This window comes from Acomys minous (genome assembly GCF_964271855.1).
Source record: "Acomys minous genome assembly, chromosome: 6".
Lineage (NCBI taxonomy): Eukaryota > Metazoa > Chordata > Mammalia > Rodentia > Muridae > Acomys > Acomys minous.
This window is the reverse complement of record NC_140487.1, coordinates 83,998,997-84,021,069: the sequence shown is the minus strand read 5'-3', so window position 1 is coordinate 84,021,069 and position 22,073 is coordinate 83,998,997. Positions and strand designations below refer to the sequence as shown.

The window sequence follows — 22,073 nt, the reverse complement described above, 5'->3', positions numbered from 1 at the left end:
CTTGAGCTTCATCATGGAATCTTGACATAACTTGTCTCCCCGAGCTGCGGACACTTCATCAATCCCAATCAGTTTGGCTTTGTACCGGACCCCTTCACCTTTAAACCTCTTTATCAAAGTGGCTTCACTGCGATCCTGACCTGAAAACAAAGAAAAATGGATTCAGAAACAAGCATGATGAGGCTCTGTTGGCTTTAAAAACTTACCGTTCCGAGATCTACTTCCTGGTTACGCCTGCATGCCAGCAAAATCAAATCAAAAGAAATAAAATAATAGCTCTACACGCAAACTCTGGTTCTACCCATTTAAACAACGAGCTAGTTTACTTCTTCTCAGAGCCTCGGCCTTTTGTACAGAAAAGGAAAACTTAAAGGTAATTATCTGCCGCACGCGCGGTGGCACATGCCTGTAATCCCAGCACTCAGGGAGGTAGAGACAGGAGGACCTCCGTGAGTTCGAGGCCAAGCTAATCTACAAAGCAAGTCCGGGACAGCCGGAGCTACACAGAAAAACCCTGTCTTGAAAAAAACAAAAACAAAAACAAAAACAAAACAAAACAAAACAAAAACCTCAAATAAATAAATTATAAAATCACTCCCATGAAACAATGAGCATCAGATAATAGAGGTAATGTATGTAATTTGCTTTTGATATATGATAGGTACTATCAGTCATCATCAACTAGAGTCCATGTCCAAAAATTCTTGCTAGAATAGCATCAGCAATGACTTTCCAGTATTTCTAACTCTTAACTATGCTTTGGCCTGGGTCCAAGACCCTCCATACACCCACTTCCATGAACTACCTCATAGTAAAAGTCCAGAATCATTTCATTGCATTAAGTAATGACACCGAACGATTATTTAAAAATGGTTTTATGATGATATTGCTTCTGGTAACTCATATATGCGGGGAAATAGGCTACGATAGTATTTGATATTGAGTGTCCGTATCTTGTAACAGGCTCTTGTACTCATTATTAACATGATATTTTGCTACATACATGTCAGGAATTCAAGCATCCCCACATAAAGAAAGGGATGCATAGATAATAATTATAAACTTTATATCCATTCTTCAAAAACCAAACCACTTCCATATTCCAAAGGACAATAGGCATAAAATTCAGGAGCTTGTTCATAGTGTCAGAGATAAGAGGAAAATATAACAATTTAAACACTTACCACACTTTGTCCAGCTAGGAATCTGGACACTGGACCTACAAGTTCTAGAAACCTGGGGTCTCCCAGGCCTCTAATACTCATCACTGGCTCTATCTAGCTCCTGAACATTCCCCTCTCATGACATCCTCAGCACCACAGGCCCTGAGCTGAGGACATCAGTCGTAAGTCAGGCCACTTCCCTCCATCAGCAATGTGAGATCAACAATGTTCTGAAGAGCACCCTGAGAGCTAAGCCCAGTGCAGTACTTTTCTGTATATGAACCCCGACTTTCATTTCTTGCCTTTATGCATCCATCCATTACTGATTATCTCCCCTATGCCAAATACCATTGCTTGCATGCAACAAGTGAAGAAACAACCTATACCCCTAAACTCAAGGCTTTTTTTTGTGTGTGTGACTGCAAATACAAGTGTAGAGTGTGTTGTGGCAGGTGTGTCAAAAGGTCGCCAGTGTGCATCAGCTATCCTTCATTTTCTATCTTTAGAAGGGAGGCAAAGTAGCTACCTTTCAGAGTGCCAACAGTAGTTTAAAGGGGACAGGATGAGTGAAGCATGTGTTCACCTTCACAGCAACCTCTCTGTAAATAGTAGCTGTGCCCCCATGATCAGAGCAATTAAAGCAGCACCTGGAGATCCTATGTGGAGAAGAAAGGATGGCTATAGCGTCAAGTCTAGCCCTGTGGTTTCCAATGCCCAGGAGTCATCTTATTATTGAAATTCTGTAGCTCCTATTCTATCAATAGCTTTGATAAAATAGTCCTTAAAGCAAATGATATAAAGACACACAGTCGGAGACTATAAGTAGTATAAAAAATAAATATTGGAGTTCTGTGAAGAAAGATGGCAGAGGCTCGAGCTAAGAGTATCTGCTACTGTATCCTTTCTTTGGACATGTAGCTAAGCTACTTGGCTTATGACAACACAGGCTTTTCGCCCCTGTCTGCTATGCTGTTTGGTGACAGCTGACTATAACTTTGTCTAAGACTTCTTGGGAAGATTATCACCCCATCTCATATAATCAACATATAAAACTGTTCTAGTCACTAACCACACTCCTTTCGATACTCAGACCAAGTGCAACTATAACAGTGGTAGCAGGAAGCTCTGATGAGAAGCGTGTTATGCATCCCGCTTGCCCACACAAGGCAAGCATCCTTCTACAGACCCACATGAGAAGATCTGAGAGGCCATCAAAGCCACTCACACGCACTTAGCAGAACCTGCACTGCTTTGCCCAGTGCCGAAGGCTCAATTTGGGTTGGGCACACATTGTGCTCCAAGCCTGTTCTTTCAATGGCTATGATTAATTGCTTTTCATTTCTCCAACTTTCCCTTTGAGTCCTCAATTTTACCTTGCACCAGAACTCACCTGGCCCAAATCCATTGTTCCTAAATATAAACATATTCTCAGTGGGAAAAAAAAAACTCCACTGGGACACAGGGGGGTGGGAAGGAGTTTGTAAATGGAATAAACAGTTTCTAGAAAACTCATCATGTCCAACACCTGCCTCTTGAACCAGATACAAAGAAGCTGAAGAAACATGTGTCAGGCCACAGCCCGCTGCTGGGGAGAGATCCACAGGAGGAGGCAGAGCCGGGGCAGGTGGAAAGGGCAGAGATTAATAAGAAAATATTAGGCCATTTAGAGCAAAGTAGGAAGCCCAATTTAGATCAGGACCCAGGGCCAAGCTAATTTGTATGAAGGGCACTTACGCAGTAGAAAATCCAGTTTCTCATTAAATGTTCCACCATTAAAAGGGTAATTCTTCATAAGCCCATCTTGAACAAGGTCTCAGTTTGATTAGTTAAAAAAAATAAATAACAGATATCAGAGCCCTAAGTGTGTGATCTCACCAGAATACACGCAAAGGGGTAGGGTAGGGTATGTGTGGGGGGGGGGCGGCGGCATCATCCTTGCAGCTTATCCCAGCCCATTTTGACTAAAAGCAAACAGTAAAGCCACAGTTCAGGATGGGCAAAGCAGAGGTCACTTGTTTAAGTAAAGTCCAACAGTGATGCCCATCTGTTTCCCAGCATTTACTGTGCCCGTGACTTTACTGTCATGCTATCTCTCCTTTACTCTGCTCTTTGAGTTAGGCTGTGCAATGAGCACTGTGTCACAGGGCAACACACTGACACTCAGAGCCAGCAGCAGAGTCTGCTTCTTTCCATACCAGCCGCAGTAATACAGCGTTCACAACATACAGAACCCACCCACGTAACGTATACACACAAGTCAGTGGTGTTAGGACATTCACAGAAAGTATAGCCATCACTTCCATATAATTTTAGGATACTTTTCACTTCAAAAAGATGCCTCACACATGTTGCTGTCATTCAGTGTTGTGGTCCGGATGTTAAATGTCTCTCTGGAGTTCTCAGAGTTGAACAGATGGTTGGTCCTCAGCTGGAGGCACTGCATGTAAAGGCTGCGTGATCTTTAGGAAATGGCACCTCATTGGAAGAACTGGGTCACTTGGGGCTGGCCTGGAGGCTTTTTAGCCTAGCCCCTATATTTTGTTCACCTCATGCTTCCCGAGGTGGACTCAGTAAGACTAGTCAGCTTGCGCCTTCTGTCACCATGCATTTCCTCCATGCTACTGTTGTCTTCCCTGCTTTGATGGACCCTGTATATCTGTATGCCAAAAGAAACCCTTTCTCACTTAAGTTGCCTTGGTCAGAGATTTGCTTACGTCACAGAAACAAGAAAGTAACACGGAACAAGTGGTACTGAGAAATTGCTGTGATAAATCTGGCCCCCTGGTTCTTAGGTCTTTGAAACAATTTGATGGCTAGTGAACACACTGGTGAGTTTTGGGTTTGGGACTCGAAAAGCCCTACTCTGTTTAAGGGGCCATTCTGAAAAGACAAGAATGCTGAGAGAAACATGAAGGTCCCACTCTTGAGCATTCAGAGGAAAACCATGGCCACCAGAAACTGAGCAGGGGTCATCCCTGTGATATTTGGGCCCAAGAATGTGGCTTTGTTCTGCCTCTGTTCCAAGAACCTGAATGGGGTTGAATTTTATGATAATGTACCCGTTTGCTATTTATTGAGCATTTGTTGTATGCTAGATGTTTATGAGTGTCTACTGTGTGTCCTAAGGTGTTTATGGGTGCCTGCTGTATGTTCTAAGATGTGTAGAGACACAGTAGTATGCCCAGCGAGTTGACACCACTCTGTTCACGGTGGTTGCATCCTAAAGGGGAAAGATTTTGCCAAATCTGTTGACAAAAAGAATCAACAGATTTTTTTTTCAGCATCTGTGTCATTCCAGTATTAGGGAGAATCACCATCCAGACAAAGCAACATGAGACCCTAAATGACTTGTGGAGAGCATGCGCCAGGGCTGGGACCCACTAGGCAGAGCTGAGCAGGTGTAAGTTATCTTCAAAACACAAGCAGAGGGCAACAGTGAAGAGAAACAAAAACACAATGTGATTCTCAAACTGGGGTCCTCAAATGAGACTTTTCCTATTTGGAGTTTTTTAAGTTGATGACAATTTTTTTTTTTTTAGCGTTTAACAAACATGAAAGAAACATACTTGCATATTAGTAATATTCTTTTTAAAATGTGTTCCATTAAGATGGGAATATGACTTGGGTTCACCTGGGGCTGCCTAGGGATACATGCCTGAGAGACAGAGAGTGCGTGGGAGTCAGGGCTATTACTTACTGCATTGGTATTGTCCTGAGATGATCACAGCCAAAGGGCCAACCGAGAGGCTTAAAGCTTTCCCTGCTGATGCACTTGCTTTGGTTTCCTGAACAAGAGTAATTGACAGCACCATAAGTAGGAGTTGCCGTGGGAGGGGTCTTAAGCCAATTCTCCAAGTATCTCGTTGATTTGAATTCCAAAGGAGAAAGATACTGGGTTTACCCTGTTGCCTGGAAACCAAGTCCCCGAAAGGAAAGTAATAGCTGCCTGAAAGCCTGGAGGCCGTAGACTCAGCTCTCTATCACTCCACCTTCACACAAACGATCATGTAACATCCCTTTCACACTTTCAGGGCTTCCGTTTCGCTGCTTCCGATGGGCATTTCAGGTGAGAAGATGGCCCCCGACAGTCTGGGTGCCAATCATCCACAGTGATACTTATGGTTAACATCTGGGGCCTGACCCCGAGATTGAACTATGTGATGAGCATTGTGCATTTCACTTACAGTCACAGAAAAACCAGGCGGTTAAACTTTATGCACAGAAAGAGAAACTCAGATACTTTGTGATGCCTACATTGACATGTCTAGTGACAAAACAAACAAACAAACAAACAAACAAACTCAGGTGTTCATAAATCCATCGAACCTTGGCCCCCAGGGTATTTTACACATTTCTACAAGGAAAATAGTTTTGAACCTATAACTGAAAAACTGGACTATTTCTGCACAAATGGTATACATGCAATCTTGGCAGTCATTTGTTTACTTCATTGCTTACTTTGTCTTAAACCTTTAGTATAAAACCAAACATAAATAGATGTCTCATATTCGTCCTGCGTCCCAGTGTACTAGCTGCAGACCCGGGGGAGTGCTTGCACCTCACAGTTTCTTCGCAGACAGTTCTGCCTGAGAAATAACAACTTGAGAAGGTCCTCGGGGAGTCGCAGCAAACTGACAATGCTAACGAGATGTGTGTATTTCCAGAACATTTCTCTGCTGACTTCTGCAGTGTTGTGGGGAGCCCAGAGGCTACTGTCTTTAATCCACTGTGGGGTAGGGTGGGTTGTGTGGACGTTAGTGGAGAGCACCCGGAGGCTCACGGCAGTGGCTGTGACTGTGCCTCCGTGATTGGAGGCCTCGGGAAGTGCGTGTGTCTGGAGTGACCTCAAGCTGGAATATATAGGAGGATTTCATGTGGCTGGATAAAAGCCCGCACTCCTCAGGAACATGGTCTCATCTGCCAAAAGGAGTCTTTTTTTTTTTAACTTCGGGCAGAAAGGACATTTGGCTACCTGTTGTTACATATCAAAGGGCATGCAGGCGTTCGGGCTCCTTCAGTCCCTACTGTACTATAGGTATACTATGCTATGCTATAGTAAACTATATTATACTATACTATATGTATCCATTATAGGCATTAAAGGTCATGCTAGCATCCCAACCTTTCCTACTTCCCCAGACTTCCCTACTCCCAGATACATGCTTTTTATTTTCTTTCTGGTTCACAATAAAAACATGTTTCCCTCTGACCATACCATGGGGCAGTCATGTCAGTAATTTCTTTACTGTGCCCCTTCACATGCACACATTGCCCTAAGCTAGGCCCCACGTTGCCTCAAACAGATTACTTCAACATTAGCCTCCTCTCACACTACATGCCTTAAAATGCCATTGCCTCTTTCCTACTTGCCATGGGCTGTCTTTTGTTTCAACGCATCACACCTTTCTGCATCTTACTTCCAACACCTTCTATGCCAAGCAGGCACCCCCGCATCCTTTGTCCTTGCCGTGTCTTTTCTGTGTCTCCTTAACACACATTGCAGATTCAGAGAAAGTCCTGTTTTGAAGCTTTTATTCAAAGCTCCTCTTCTTATCCCACCTCTGCACTAACCTGACCCTTGACACTTCCTACAAGTTACCCCCAAACTGTACCCTTACTTAATTCACCAATCTAGTTAGGACCACATCTCAACCCCCACCCCTCAATCATTGGTCCAGTGGCCTTGGTCCAGTGGCCTTCATCCAGATCAATCCATTAAGATACAAATTCTAATGGTCTGGCCTTGGCTCTTAGAGGATCACCTGTTGAGTTGGTCCCCAGTTGATGGTGCTACAGAGAGGTGGTTGAACCTTTAGGAGATGGGATCCACTAGACGGGACTTATTTCAATTAGGAATGCCCTTGAAAAGTTATTACTTCACAGCTACCTGAAGTAAAGAGGTATCTACAGCCATACAATGATGGATCGCCTCACCACAGACCCAAAAGCAATAAGGTAGAGCAATGGACTAAAACGTTATAGCCATGAGCCAAAAGAACCCGTTTTTAAGAAGTTGATTGGTGCGATGTTTCATCACTGACAGAAAGCTAGTACACTGCCCTGAATTCTGTATCTAAAGTTCTGTGGGCGGAGAAGTCACTCCCATCTCTTCATTCTTTCACCCCTTGGTGTCATGCCCCATGCCTGGGTCCTCCAGAGAGCTAGCCAGTAGTCTTCTTTAAGATGAAGCCAGAGCCTGGTCTTCACAGTTCCTATGCACTCTAATAGTGGCTCAATCTCATTTGCCCTAATCGGCTTAACAGCCCTCCTCCTCATTAGTCCATGAAGTCCAATCAAGGCAAGGGCTCTGTTGGATCAATGAACCAAGGTATTCCCACAACCTAGCATTTTGTTAAATAGGCGTGGATACTTTTTCTTACTTTATCCACATCTAGCATCTGTCTTGCACTGATGGCATTTCACTAACTTTTTTTTTTCTTAGCTTTCTTCTCTGTGCTTGAGCTTCATGGAAACAAGGATTGTTTTGGCTGCCCCTGGTGTGGCAGCTGGTATAGCATAGACCCTCAAGGCCTCAGTCTGCCCAATGGCTGGAGGGGTGGATATGTGTCTTTATTCTAAAATAGCTAGTTAGTGTGTTCCAGGAGTCAGGAACACCGAGAGAAAGCCTCCAAGGAGTCAGTAAAAAACCCCTCTCCACACAACCTACTTTACCCAACCGTGTGATTCATTTAGTCTCCAACGAGTAAAAGTCTTAATGTGACAAAGTAAATGTCACACCTATAATTGTTTTAATGTTGGCTTTGCTTTAGGCCATTAGGCAGGAATGGGTGTACCTCATAACAACCTGCTCACCTCCTAGACCGGAGGCAACTCTTTTCTGAATTTAAATCAGCCTGATTTCTCAGGCACTGAGGCAACTCCCAAGTTCTGAACAGGCCTCACAGATGCCATCGGTGGTCACTTGTGCTGGAGCAGAAGGCACTGAGGTCTGACATTGGAAGGTACTCTGCAAATACTTTTATACAAACCAACACCTCTAGTAGGAGTCAGGCTCCAGAGAGAGAGGTAGGTAGAGTTTCTATGACAGAAGAGGATCGCCTACAGAGTCCACTGGAGTCAAGCATGGTCACCTGCCCCAGGTTGGTTGCTAAAGATTGTTAATGGCCAAATAAAAGCTATTTCACACCCAAGACTGTTGTCTCTGTAGCCCCTGGATTACTCCAGATTATATATACTCCAGAGTGGCCCCACGAACCTACACAAAGCTCAGTACTCTTTTTCCTAGCGTGGTCAGAGCAGCTGTGAATGCCTCCTGTTTCTTAGTTACAGTGTTTCCCAATGGAAAGGCCATTGTGCCAGCACTCTCACCCTCAAGAGGTGTCTTGCAGGCCTGAATGCTTCAGTGAAGTACCACAGACTCTACAATTTAAGCAGAAATTCGTTTCTCATGAGTCAGGAGCAAGGAAGCCCCAAGTGAAGGTCTGGGAGATTGGTGCCTCTCCAGGCTTGCAGATGTCGCTATCGTACGTTGTACTCCCGGGACTCATGGTCTTGCCTGCCTCTCTCTCTCTACTGGAGCTCCATGAGTATGGATGGTGTGATGTGGTGCAGGTGTGGAAGAGAGGAAGGGAGGCAGGAAGGTTAGGGCCAGGACATTCCACTCTCCCTTTTCTTTAATCCTAAGGCTCCCCCTCTGACTTCACCCAACTACTTACTAATGTGCTACCTCTAAATATCATGTCCCTGGGAGCTAGGGCTCTGCCTTCTGAATCTCAAGAGGACACAAATATTTAGTCACGGAGTACGGATGGAAGAGGGCAGAAGTGTCATGGTAGATGATACCCAAAGATAAACACATGCGTTCTGGTTCCATAAACTGCCTTTGCACTGACCTTGGAGGCAAGGACTGCTACCCCCTTAAAGAGAGGGAACTGAAACAGGGAAGCATGGTCAGTCACTGTGTAAAGCTAGTGAAAGACACACCAGTGATCCTCTGTGGGAAGAAGCCATTACATTTAACCTGCAGTATAATGCCTGCTGTGTGCATTTGGGAGAGTTCTCTAGCTGAAAGGGGTGTGGTTCTCTTCATTTCTTGTTAGGATTATGAGGAAAAACTGCAGGAGATCTGACATATTACAATGTTGTTAGCACTGTGCCTGGCACATGGAGACCCTTGCAAATATTTATGTTTTTCTCCTTCTCCAGTAATCTAGTTCATACACAGTAATCTAGTTTCCATAGCAAAGTTGTACTGCCTCAGAATTAAGGGTCCCAGCTTCCTGGATGTTATCTGGTTCATAGGAATGGGGTACAGTAGGGATCAAATGTTCCAGCCTGGGAACCACATGACGATCACCTTCTGAGTTATTAGCAGGGAGGAATGCCTCCTCCATTTGCACCTGTGTCTGACTCGCAGGCCACTCACCTAGAGGATAAGACTATTTCAAATACTGTTTTCTCCCAGTCTGTCCAGACCAGGTTGTCTGCTCCTCACAAAAGCCCTATTGCCTATTAGGTTTTCGAATTCCAGAGCAGATTTTGTGTGTGTGTGGTGGTGGTGGTGGTGGGGGGGTGGTGGAGGAGAGGAGATGATTTCAGGGCCTGTACTCAGAGACAACTTATTCCACTTAGATTTTTATCTTGCAATTATCCAGATGTTGATCTGCAATGGACAAATAGCTCTGTACACTAGTTGCATGGGAGAGAAAGCTGATTTTGTATAATTAACTAGCTGGGTAGCAGAACAGGAGGAAACACAGATAGGGGGCTCTTAAAATGGGTTTTTATGAGCATGGTTGCTGTCATTATTGCTAAAAGGTAAACTAATTAAAAAGCTAAAATAATATTCAACCTACGATTCATGCACATATTTTCTAAAAATAGGTCCTGGCTTGCTACTTCTGAAACTGTGGTGCCACATGACATTTTCTGTATGTCACTAAGCTCCCAGGCCTTATAGCCACATTTGGAGCCCCCAAATCTGCACTTAAACTAACCAATGCCTTTGATAGCACCATGTTAGGGACATTTCTTTCATTCTGAGACTCCTTTTTACATTTCTCTAATAAAGTCTTACTACTCTTGGGGTCTTGGAGATGGCGAAACTGTTCACCTGAGTTTGATCCCCAGACCCACATAAAGGTGAAGAGAAGTGCCATGTGCATGCTATGGCACTGGCACACATATATACCCACCACAAACACCATGTATAGGCATACTCATTAATAAAAAAATTAATAGTAAAGTTGAAAAAATTTACTACTGTTTGCTTGTTCTTAATTCTGGGTCTCTTTAAACTTGAATTCTAACAGCCTATTCTATAAAGCATATGGTATTATTGAGAAACTCTAAACAGCAATAGGTAATACTCTTTGGTCATATCCTTTCACTCTAACTAAACTTTAAAACAACTGTCTGGAGCCACATGTTGAGTTCTGCGTGGAAAAGGCCTGAAGTTTCAGGTCCAGAAGCATCTCTTTAAATATCATTTCCATGTCACTCTTAATATGTTAGGACAGTTGTAAGCACCAGGTGGGGAGTTAGGCTGGCAATCCTCATTCCACCAAGAGGTAGACCAGAAGGCCCTTGAGGGCAGCAATGTTCTTTCCATGTGTTCAGTGCAAGCTGAGAACAACTAAATAGTATCCAGCACATCCTGGGTGCTCAATGAATATTAGTTTGAAAAACATATTTATTGAGGGAAACTGCTTTAACTTACTTCCCAGTTTCCAAATACCACCCCGACTCAAGACACAGTTTATAATCTTGCAAATCCAAGTTTAGATTTTAGTCACAGTGTTTGAAATCTCAGCTTTTGTCAATCAGATGGACTGGTACTATAGCTCAGGCATTTTGTCAGGCAAGAAGGTTGTAGGAAAAAAAAATACAAAAAAAATGCCCATTCACTTTCTCAGGTTAGAAGAGAAAGAATGAGACAAAAAAAAAAAAAAAAAAAAAAAAAAAAAAAAAAGAGGGTGGGGATCTCATTATGAAACTCTTCATTGTCCATCTTCGGACATCCTTGTATGAAAGGTGGGGCAAAGAATATATCCTGTAATATGGGGCCAATGGCTAAAAATACAGGCTGCAAACCTGGAGCTTTATATTTTACACACTTGCTCACTGAGAGCCTGATGATGCACACAGCTGCTCACTACTGGTCTCTCTCTCTATTTTTTTTTTTTAAATCACTGAGCTTGTGTCTTTTTCCTGGTGACCAAGAGACAAAGGAGGATAAACCCTAGTGTGGGTTGCCATAAGCATACTTATAACATTATATCCTGAGCATAAGGCATGATTCTAGGTATGTAATATTAAACTCTAAATGCTGCCCCACTGAAAGGAGGGGCCTTGAAGCAACATCTAATATCTAAGCTCTCTACGATCAGACTTTTATTCCTTACAACAACTTACCATGGTATGCACATTAACTCTATTTTATAGACGAGGAATATGAGACTTTAAGAGTAAAAGTAAAAGTGCCCTCAGACCACAGAGCCAGAAGGAAAAGGAAGAAGCGTGAGTATGAAAGAGATGCCATCGATCAAAAGGCATCTTAAAGGGAGGAGGTTGGAATCTGCAACTGGGCCATAGAAGGTAGAAAGCTAGGTCAGAATCCACAGCCATTGTATCTATTTAGTTTGCGTCCAGTTTATAACTGAAAGGGTCCTCATGTGGTTGTAAGTCTGCTTGAGAAGACAAAGCAAAATGGCGCATGTATAACCCAGAAGTAGGGATGGTGATGTGGCTCAGTCAGTGAGGAGCTTGCCATACAAATCTAAAGATCTGAGGTTGGTTCCCAGCACCCATGTGAAAGAGCTCAGTGTGGTGGCATCGGCTGTAGGCGGAGACAGGCAGATGGCTGGTGTTCACTGGCCAGCCAGGCCAGCCAGTCTAATCTAAATGGCCAAGTGTCTCATAAAATGAGGTAGAGTTCACCTCCATATACAAGTACATATGACAGACACACAGACACAGACACACACACACACACAGACACACACACACACACACACACACACAGATATGCATGCCCAACAAGCAAATCCCCTCTACAGTGGAAAGAGATGGGGCAAGGTGAGAATTGGAAAGAACCCAAGCTAGTAGGAAACTTGGCTGTCAGCTGGACTGGCCATTCCTCAGCTCTTTGGCCCGGAGAATCATCTCCTCTCTGCAAGTGAGGGGAAAAGCCCATCCCTGCAGCATCTCTGTAAGAGACACACACACCTCCGTGTAAAGAGAACTAGCACAGGAGCTGGCCAGTCTTTGTTCACAATATTTTCACTCCCTCTTCTAAGAACTGCAGGGACTTGCGGGATGAACACCCAAGCTAACGTCCAGGACTGAGCACTCTTTACCTGGGAGAAGTGAATGCTCTTTCTGGAAGGATCTTTCGAGCCGCTTTCAGAAAATTTGCCCTAGGTCAGAAAGAGTCACCTCCACCCAAATTCATGTTCCCACTGCTGGTTTGACTCCTCCCCTTTGTAGCTGCATCCTATCAATAACTAGTTGATGAGGCGACGATGGCAGAAAGGCCTAGAATTCATGTCTCAATTTGTGACATCTTTGCAAGACAAGTCAAGGCTCCACTGGTGGAGTGGCTGGAATTGCATGTTACTTACTTCCTCCCTCTGACTAGGTACACCCTCCTTCTTACCCCATCGGCATTTATCATCTGGTCACTAGGGTGCTCCTCCCCAAGCTTCCTCCCTCCGTTTTCCTGGAGCACAATCAGAGGCTGGACAAAAACAATGCATTTGAAGGAGTTTTCTCAGGTAGAGAGAGTCTCGAAGAGAGACCACCCAGAAAGCTTCCGTAACAGTTTGGGCAAAGGAGTTGGAGGCAGTGTGTGGGTGGGAGTGAGGAGATCTCTGATTCTACAAACTGTGGCTGATATCTCAGAAAGCCAAGAAAAGTTCTCAGCCAATAAATAGTTCATTGGCCAATGTGGATCTGAGGCACCTGGCAGAGCCATCCTGTGGAGCTAGGTCACATCTGTATGAGAACAGTAGTCTTGGGCCAAGGTAACCTCACTGCCACCCCTAGTGGACACACAGTAGAGATGCACTCTATAAATCACATCACCTTCTAGCAAGTGTGTGTGGTCATAGATACTAGCCACCAGCAAAGCCCTAGGGGCAGAACACGGGGGAAGACAACCTTGTTCTCAAATAACAAACCAAACCAACCAAACCAACCAAACAAACCCCCCCCAAACCCCAAAGCAAAACCAAACCAAACAAACAAAACCCACCCAAGCCCAGATACATCCTTTTCACTTTTGCAATTCCCATTCCTTAAAATAAATGCTTCTTAATAAGTTTCTAATTTTAAAATGAGACGTGTGGGACTTAAATCATGGAAAAATGCAAGAGAGAATAAAAAGGGAATAATACCCCTAATGCCACCTGGTGATATTTAAGACTGCAATTGAGTACACGGTCGTGCAGATTTTCCTTAAGTATATACACATATAAATACCATTTTCAAATAAATATGTGTATGAACATATGCTCATGCAGTAAACATGGGGCTGGAATTCTGGTTCTCAGGCATGCCAGGCAAGCACCCTACCACTGAGCTTCAGCTATAGTTCTGTTGCTTAAAAAAAAAAAGGCAAAGAATGATGCATTTTCTCTCATAAATAACAGATAGTTTGCAGTATGATTAGTCTTGGCTGCACCACATTGCATCCCATAGATGTATCATAATTTATTCAACCAATCCCTATTATTGGACAGTTACAATGTTTCCAATTAAAATGTTACAAGGAAATACAATACCAAGAATTACTCCTAAAGGCAGTACAAAGATGCATTTGCCCCCTGAGAAGGCCCACACGGAGTCTTTGGCACTTATCAGCGGTGATGCTTCATCATGTTCCCCAACCCGCCCCCCCCTTCCTTCTCCAGCTCCAGAAACATGTAGGCTCAAAATAGACAAATGTGTGAAAGCAGATGTAAAGCTTACCTCTCCTGACAGCTTTCTTCAGGAGACACAGAGGGCACCCAAGAGATGGATGCGGATTGTGCGAGAGTCTGGCCAGCCTGTCAGGCAAAGCCTGACAGACGGACAGCAAGCAACCCCGTGGGTCTGAGGCCACAGGCAGTGCTGGCCAATGGCACCCCCCTTTTGAAGTTCTCCAGCATCTCGCATTCATACTATGTATTTGAAAGCTTCTTTTGAGGCTCAGGCAGAGGTTAATTAAAGCACAAATGAACAGGAGTTTACACTGTCACAAGTAGGCTGCAAACGCGCGGCTACAGTGCTCAGGGTCATCTCCATCAGAATAACACCAGATTCAGTTGGATAGCTCTGCTGCCAACTTGTTTCCGGAGCACCTTTTCGTAAGTGAGATTATTTTGGTCCTGGTCTATATTCTGGTGTGAACAAGGCTTTATCTCCCTTCTGCCTTCTAAACAACAGGGCTGTGTATACTATCGACTGATTAAATCATTTCTTTTGAGTACAAAGAAGTATGTGTGATGAAGACAACAGAGGGCAAATCAATTATTTACTGAGGAGGCTGCAGTATAAATTACATTTGATTAAACTCGGAGATAAATCTCAGTGATGGAGAGTTTAAGTAGGATGTACAGGAGTAGACAGTGACTAAGTGTCCCCAACAGTGATTCATAATGGATGCAAGGGCACAGGCCCAGTCCTGGCTCCCCAGATCTCTAATATGTTTCCAGCCCCTACACGCACACTAGAGTACCACTTCATGCCAAGTACTGTTTTGTGTCCCAGGGAACATTAACGAACAGCAGAGAGTGAGAAGGCCCGCTCTCCTCTGGAGAGTCTGATCTCACAGGGGAAAGGAGGGAAGGAACAAGTGAATGGACAATGAGAAAGCGCTTTCCAGAAAGTGGCAAGTGTTCTAAAGATGGCGGCCCAGTCTGATGAAGCAGGGAGTGAGTTGAGTGACACTGACTGCAGATAGACTGAGGCAGCCGAGAAGACATGTGCAAGGACTCCTGACAAGGAAAGGTAGTCATGTTGGGAGGGACTGAGCTTGAACTGTGTGCGAAGCAATCAGATACGATTCTGTTGAGCAATTCTGTTGAGCATGGGGCAACTGAGTGCGAAGTGGAGATGTCTTCAAGCGGGGCATTTTCAGGCATGATAAGGGGTCCAGCTCTGATTCCAAGCACAGTGGAAAGCCAGTTAGGGCCTTCACGCAGAGGCGAACGCTAAACATAAAAAGACTGTTCTCACTGTTCTGTGTTCAAGGGAGGGGTCCAAACAGGAGCAGGTAAGGCAGATAAGAGATCCAATGAGGTGGTGGCAAGAAGGGTAGAAAAATGGCCTAGGTCAAAACTTGTGTGTCGGTTAGGTGGTGGTGGTTATTGTGTTTGTCTGTCAATTTGACATAACCACATATGTCTGGGAAGCGAGAATCTTAACTAATAAAATGACTCTAGCCAAGTCTGTAGAGAATTTTCTTAATAAGTGATTAGTGTGGGAGGGCTCACACTGAAGATGGTGTCACCCCTGGGCTGCTGGTCCTGGCATATATAGGAAATTAGGCTCAGCAGCCAGTAAATGCAGTAAGCAGCCCCTTTCCATGGCCTTTGCATTCCTGCTCAGGGTTCCTGGCCTGTTTGAGTTCCTTTCCTGACTTCCCACTGTGACAGTTACTTGAAAGTGTAAGTAGAAATGCACATTTCCTTTCCCAAGTTGCTTTTGGTCATGGTGTTTTATCACAACCCTAAGACAAGCAGATGGGGTTTAACTCACAGACACTGAAGAGGGCAGGAAAAGAGAGACTAGCTTGGGCAGCTCAGTGGGAGCCAGGGCCACCTCCCATGTCAAATCCTCCTAACTGATGGGAACTTTGTTCAGAGCAGGTGGCAGCTGAAGGTTCCGCCCAAAGCCTTTCATTTCCAGTTGTGCCAAGTGTTTGAGAGTCAGGAGCAGAAAATGAGACTCCCAAACAGCTGCAAGGTACAGTCCCAAATAAGCCAAGGACCATCACAATAGGATGCTTATTTCTTCATTTATCATGTGGAACAGACAGAGCCAGCTTGAGGTTTACAAATACAGTGAGGACATGCAGCCTATGGTTTAGACATGGTCTCAGTGTGTCTCCCAAGAGTCCATGTGCTGAAATTTAATCCCCACAGGGAGATACTTAGAAAGTGAAAGTGCAATCCAACCCTTGTGTTCAGAGTGGGACCTTTGCAAGGAGTTGGATTAAATAAGGTCACTGGGGTAGGAGCCCGGTGATGGCCTCTGTCTAAGAAACCAGAGGGAGACCAGAAGACACACACACACACACACACACACACACACACACGCACGCACGCACGCACGCACACACACATGCACACACACGCTCCCTTTCTCACAATATGTGGTACTCCATGCTTCCTCAGAGCTCTGGAAGGAAAAAGGCAACTAACAAAAGTGGCCCCTAGACCTCGGACCTGAGTACCATGAGCCAAAATAAGCCTCTTTCCACAAAAAGTTACCCAGTCTGTGTGCTGTGTGTGTGTGTGTGTGTGTGTGTGTGTGTGTAAAAAGAAATTGAATATTGTTTCTACCTAGCAGAGATGCCCCACAAACATGAGCTTTCCCCACTTTGGTTTAAATGCTGAAAAACTATGGCTGACTCTTTAGAGGAGTATATTGGAGCATTGTAGTCTCTGGCCATTTGTATTGTTTCCATCTCACAGACTACTTGAGAGCCGGGGCCAGTCTCATTCGTCAAGGACAGAACCTTTTGTGATGGATACATGCCTGGATTCTGGTGATTGAACAGCCATCTGACCACTTCCTTCTATAAGCATGATGACTGCACTTACATACTATGACCCACCCTCTTGCCCCCTTTTGATTGCAATGGACAGGAATACCTGGTCCATGTGCTATTAATCAGGGAGTTGTATTCTTGGGAATTGGATATGGAGTGAGGGATGGGGGTGAGAGTGAGAACAGGAAGGCTTAGAGAAGGAGGAAAAGGTAAAAAGCCATCCTCTCTTTATGAGGACATCACAGCATGTAAATGCAAACTTTAAGGAAGACATCTTAGGGTTCTTGCTGATTTCAAATTCCTGGGTCCCTGCCCTTGCTTGGCTCTGTGAGATAGCACTGGGTTCTTAGGATGTGCTCTATTATATAGCTCTCTTCAAGTTGATTCCGTTACTTGAAGCTGTTTAGAAAATGTTGATAATGCATAGGAATTAGGCCATGGAATTAGCTAGTCAAGAACTCCCCAGGCTAATGGGAGAACTAAAGTTTCATTAAAAAGCAGAAAGAAATCTGATAAATAGAAACATTACTGAGGCTGCAAAAGAGTGCCGGGAGGATTTGGGCCTTCTCCTTCATCACCCAAGGTCAAGGATGCTTGGCTGAAGGAAGGCGTGTGTTGGGCCGTACCTCAGTTCATTATTCCAGGGACTTGTGTCCTCTCACCCTTTTCTTTAACTTCACATCTCCTAAAGGAGCTGTGGACAAAGGCCTTTGGGTTGACAGCATCTTGGCTCTATTTTCACTCTCACAACTTCAGACTGTAAACTGTCTACTTTTGTACTTTTTCTCTAGATGCTCAGCTTGCATCGAATTTAAAATAGAAGGGCCAATTGCCTCGTAAACAACTTCTGTCTGTCCACCTTTTTGCAAATGAAAAAGAACAGAAGGGTCTTCTGGATCAGACTGGAGAAGCGTGAATGCCCACTTGCAGCCTTGATGATCAGCACAAAAACCCCTCGCTCCCTAAGGGCTCACAATGGCTTGTTTGCAAGAGTGATTTTAATGATTATTCAAACTACACAGCAGATTGTCAGGGAGAATAGGAGGCAAATTCCGATCATGGGCAATAATAGTAAAACAATCAGTGGAAAAGAGAGATAAGAATTAACTTCCTCTCTGCTTAAATTGGTCAAAATGTAAGGACTGGCATCTTCCCTGTGAGGGGCTGTCATTCCCTAAGCACTTAGTCCCAGGTTCAGCAGGGGGTGGGTGGGGGGGTAGGTGGGTGGGAGTTATTCACTTGCATTATTTTTTATCTGATACAATGAAAATTTTCAACAGCCAGTAGAGTTACCATGACCTCACTTCCTGTAGAAGAGGAAGGGGGATTTTTGAGGTCAAGGGACCTGTCAGATCACACAGCCAGCAAGATGATGTAATTCCTCCAGGATTTTGTCAGATAGCTCGTTTCAGTGTTTGTATTTTCAAGCTCTAACTATGCTTTCTTTCTATAGAGTAGTAGCAAATTGTGCTCCCACCAAAGCTCAGAAGAAGGCTGTGTGAAGAGCCTATAATTCAGATGGATGGATAGATGGATGCATGGATGGATGGATGGATGGATGGATGGATGGATGGATGGATAGAGAGATGCATGCATGCATGCATACTAACCTGAAGGAGATAGCACTTTCAGTGAAGAACTAAAGCAGTAGGGCCTCCAGAGCAAATCTCTTTAAGGAGTACTAACAAAAGGGAGGTTGAGCACTCTCTTACCTACAATACTTGGGAGCAAGGCGGTTTCCAGTTTTGAAGCTTTAAGGACTTTGAACAGACCTAGTCAACTAAATGCCTCTGATTTGAATATCTGAAACACTGAAGCCTCAGATTCAATGTTTGAATGTGGATATCTTTTGGATCTCGACATAGTTTACCTCTAATCATCATTGTACACTTACCTAGGAGAAGCCAGGAAAGTGCTGAAGGATGAATGCCATAACTGGTGGCCAATTACTATGTCATGTCTGTGCCATCCAGACCCTATGCGCTCGTATTGCTATCTTTCATTGTTCTAGAGCTCACAACGCATAGACAGCGTTTTCCCCATCACATATTTTTCATTTGGCTGTCAATGAATTCAAATCCAGGTTTCCAAATAATGTATTATTCTCTTCTGGACCATGTGTTGCCAAAGGGGTGGGGGGGAAGGGAGATAAAAGAACAGAGAGAAGACAAACAGCTACAAATTATAGATGTAGTAAAGTTTAAGGCCTTTGTATCACCTCAAGGGATTTACAATCAAGTGAGAGTGGCAGCACATAAACCTCTGAAAACTGCAACAAGAAATCAAGACAGAAAAACATGTGCAGAACAAGAGAAGTCATGGCCCAGGTCAGCCCAAGAAAAACACGTGTGTGTGTGTGTGTGTGTGTGTGTGTGTGTGTAAAATATTGAGCAATGCTACCAGAGGTTTGATGAAAATGAAGACGACTTCGAACCACAGCCCTCAGAGGAAGTTTGGAATGGGAGGTAGGGTTATTACCAGGTTGAAGTAATATAATTACACCATGTCCTGGGAAGAGAGGGAACCACACCTAGCCAAGGCTGAAAGCAAAACCAGTGCTAGAAAGAGCTGTTGCAGATGAGCCTGTACAGAACTCTGCATGGTAGTAACTGCTCTACTTTACTGGGCATCTCTCATGGGCCAGGAATGGTCCATTGTGGCTCACACTCATGTACCGAGAAGGAATTCAAAGGGCCATGAATTAGGAAGATCTACAGCAGGAAGAAGGGCACTGTATCCACCTGATCCCCCAATCCCAGCTCCTCTCAGTGCAGTCCACCACAGATGCAGCCGGATGCAGATTCTGGAGAGATCTGAATGCCAGCTTAGGATGTCTCTGACTGAGGACATAGCAATGTGACATGACACTGAGAGTGAAATTAGGAAGAAAGCATGCTAGGAAAGTTGGGTAAGGAAAACAAAGGCTGGGACTACCAGAGTGTACTCTCTCCTGGAGGCAAATAAGCAAGCCCTATAGACCTTCAAGATGAATTGGATATCAATAGCATAGGATCTGAGTGACCGGGCTCCATACTCACTAGGAAATGAGACAGCCAATCAGATACACGCTCCCATGGAGGAAAGACCAACCCCTTGGGAATGACTTTCTCCTGAGGTCCCTTCTGCAGACTCAGTTCACCCTGGTCTTTTCCTCCAGCAGCACACCTCCCCACCCCACCACCCTGAAAAAGCCACTCACGTCTGTGCTTCCGGTATTATACTGATTGGCTTTTTGACTTATCTTGTCTACCTTTCCTTCCGGATCCCTCATGGGCACATTCTGTGACATTCTACCATGTCCTTTTTGGTTTTGTCGCTTGTTAATCTCAGGCCCACATGACAGCTAAATAAACAAGAAGGTTTGGCCTCAGACCTTCTCCAGAGCTCCACACCCAATTTCCGTTTCCCTTCTAAAGGTTAAAGTCCAAATTCCCCTACAATGGCCAAAAGCCAGTATATATAAGACACAGTGGTGGGTGGATTTGTCCTTTACCCAAACTGGATTTTCCCTCCTAAGACTCAGTTCCCCTGTGAAGTCTAGACGGGCTGAGTTAAATGTATCCACAGTAATCTAACAAGGAACAGACTTGCAACAGCACTCACTGGGAAATAGGTTTAAGTTTATTATATAAACTGTGACTCTTCTGCACTGTTGAGGCTTCAGCGTCCTCAAGAACGACCAGTACTGTGCAGCTGATAGAGGTCAAATGTTGGAGTGTCCTGGACTGTCTCCTTTTCACCCAGGGAAGAAACTTTTGAGAGACTTTTGAATTCTCCTTTATAGCATTTCCCTCACAGATTCAAAGAGTTACAAACACTATTTCTAAAATCTGCTCATGGCTACGGAACTTTGATCCTCAGAGATGGGCTCAGTCATTCCATGATCTGTCTATCGGTCTACCTGTTTATAATTCCTCCCTGTTATACTACAGTGCTAAGGACCTGGATGATGGCTCTTGAGACAGCGCAGGTTCCTCACTTTCCTTCTCACCAAATAAATTCTGGCCCATTTTTAAATATATTATCCAATATTTGCCACATGCCCACCCCCTAAGTAATAGGTAGCAACAGATGACCCTCATGGGCACATTCCTTGACTTCAGAGACACCTCAGTCTTTCCCATTGGAAAAGCAACTTTATTTTCTCTCCAGTTTCCCTAACATTTGCATTCTGCTTCAGCCCAGTAAGGTTCAGTTAAATCCCGAACCTTCCCCAGCTATGCACATGTGTATGGTGCCTTACGTCATTTTCTCTAGCTGAAACAACTCCTTCCCCCCCCACCTACATACCAGATCACTTTTCTACCTCTTACGTCATTGTCCTCATAGTCTGTGACCCATTTTTTTTCTTGTCATAGGCCCATTCTCTTTTAAGAGGTGAATTCGATTCTTTGCAAATTATTGCTTTCTCACCCTCATCTGCTGATTCCTAGACATGATTAGATGTTCTTTTTCCTTAATGCCCACTGAAAAATTTTATAAGAATGACTGCTAGCAGAAGGAGATGCATCCCCTAATTGGTTGTCTAATGTAGAGTGGTCAGCTTCGAAACTGTACAGATACAAACAAAGAATAACAATATGGACTCAGCAGGTTGTGTACACACACATACACACACACATATATGTATATATGTGTGCACACACATATCATCATCATCATCATCATCATCATCATCATCATCATCATCTTAGAGGTTTTCAACTCCAAGAAGGGGACAAGGGAGGAGTTTGAGGAAGGAAGTTTCGAGGGAGGAATGTGGGGAGGGGTGATGTAGTTCTGCTTCAATTAAAAATCCTTATTTTAAAAATTATTTTAAAAGATGAAAAAGAAAAATTTCATGAGGCAGATGTTTGCTTAAGCTGAAACAGAAATGAAACGTTGAACCTCAGAAATTAACTAGTTCACACTGTTTCTAATCACAGACGACGCGGACAATCTTCTGGTAGACGCATCGCTTTGGAAGTGATAGAGACTCCCCTTTCAACAAGCTTGTGCTGTTGTTTTTTTAACCAGTTCTTAGAGAACACTTGCTACCGGTAGGGCATGGGGCTGCATACTTGACAAACATCATTTTATTTCTTTCACTCCAGATCATTCGGCGGAGTCATTCTCACTCTCTCCAACTTAGAGTCAGGAATCTGAACCTCTGGGAGCCAAGGTCATGCTGACAGCCGGGATTTATTTGAACCCAC

At 44.2% G+C, this 22,073-nt stretch overlaps 1 protein-coding gene across 5 annotated transcripts in view; it reads right to left on the bottom strand.

Moving 5' to 3' along the window:
- DAB1 (DAB adaptor protein 1) overlaps positions 1 to 22,073 on the bottom strand; it is a 380,571-nt gene that overhangs the window by 132,534 nt on the left and 225,964 nt on the right. For all 5 annotated transcript variants that reach the window (XM_084785547.1, XM_084785549.1, XM_084785550.1 and 2 more), the window contains exon 3: positions 1 to 140. In XM_084785547.1, coding sequence (XP_084641673.1) covers positions 1 to 140 — 140 coding nt within the window. The remainder of the gene's footprint in view (positions 141 to 22,073) is intronic.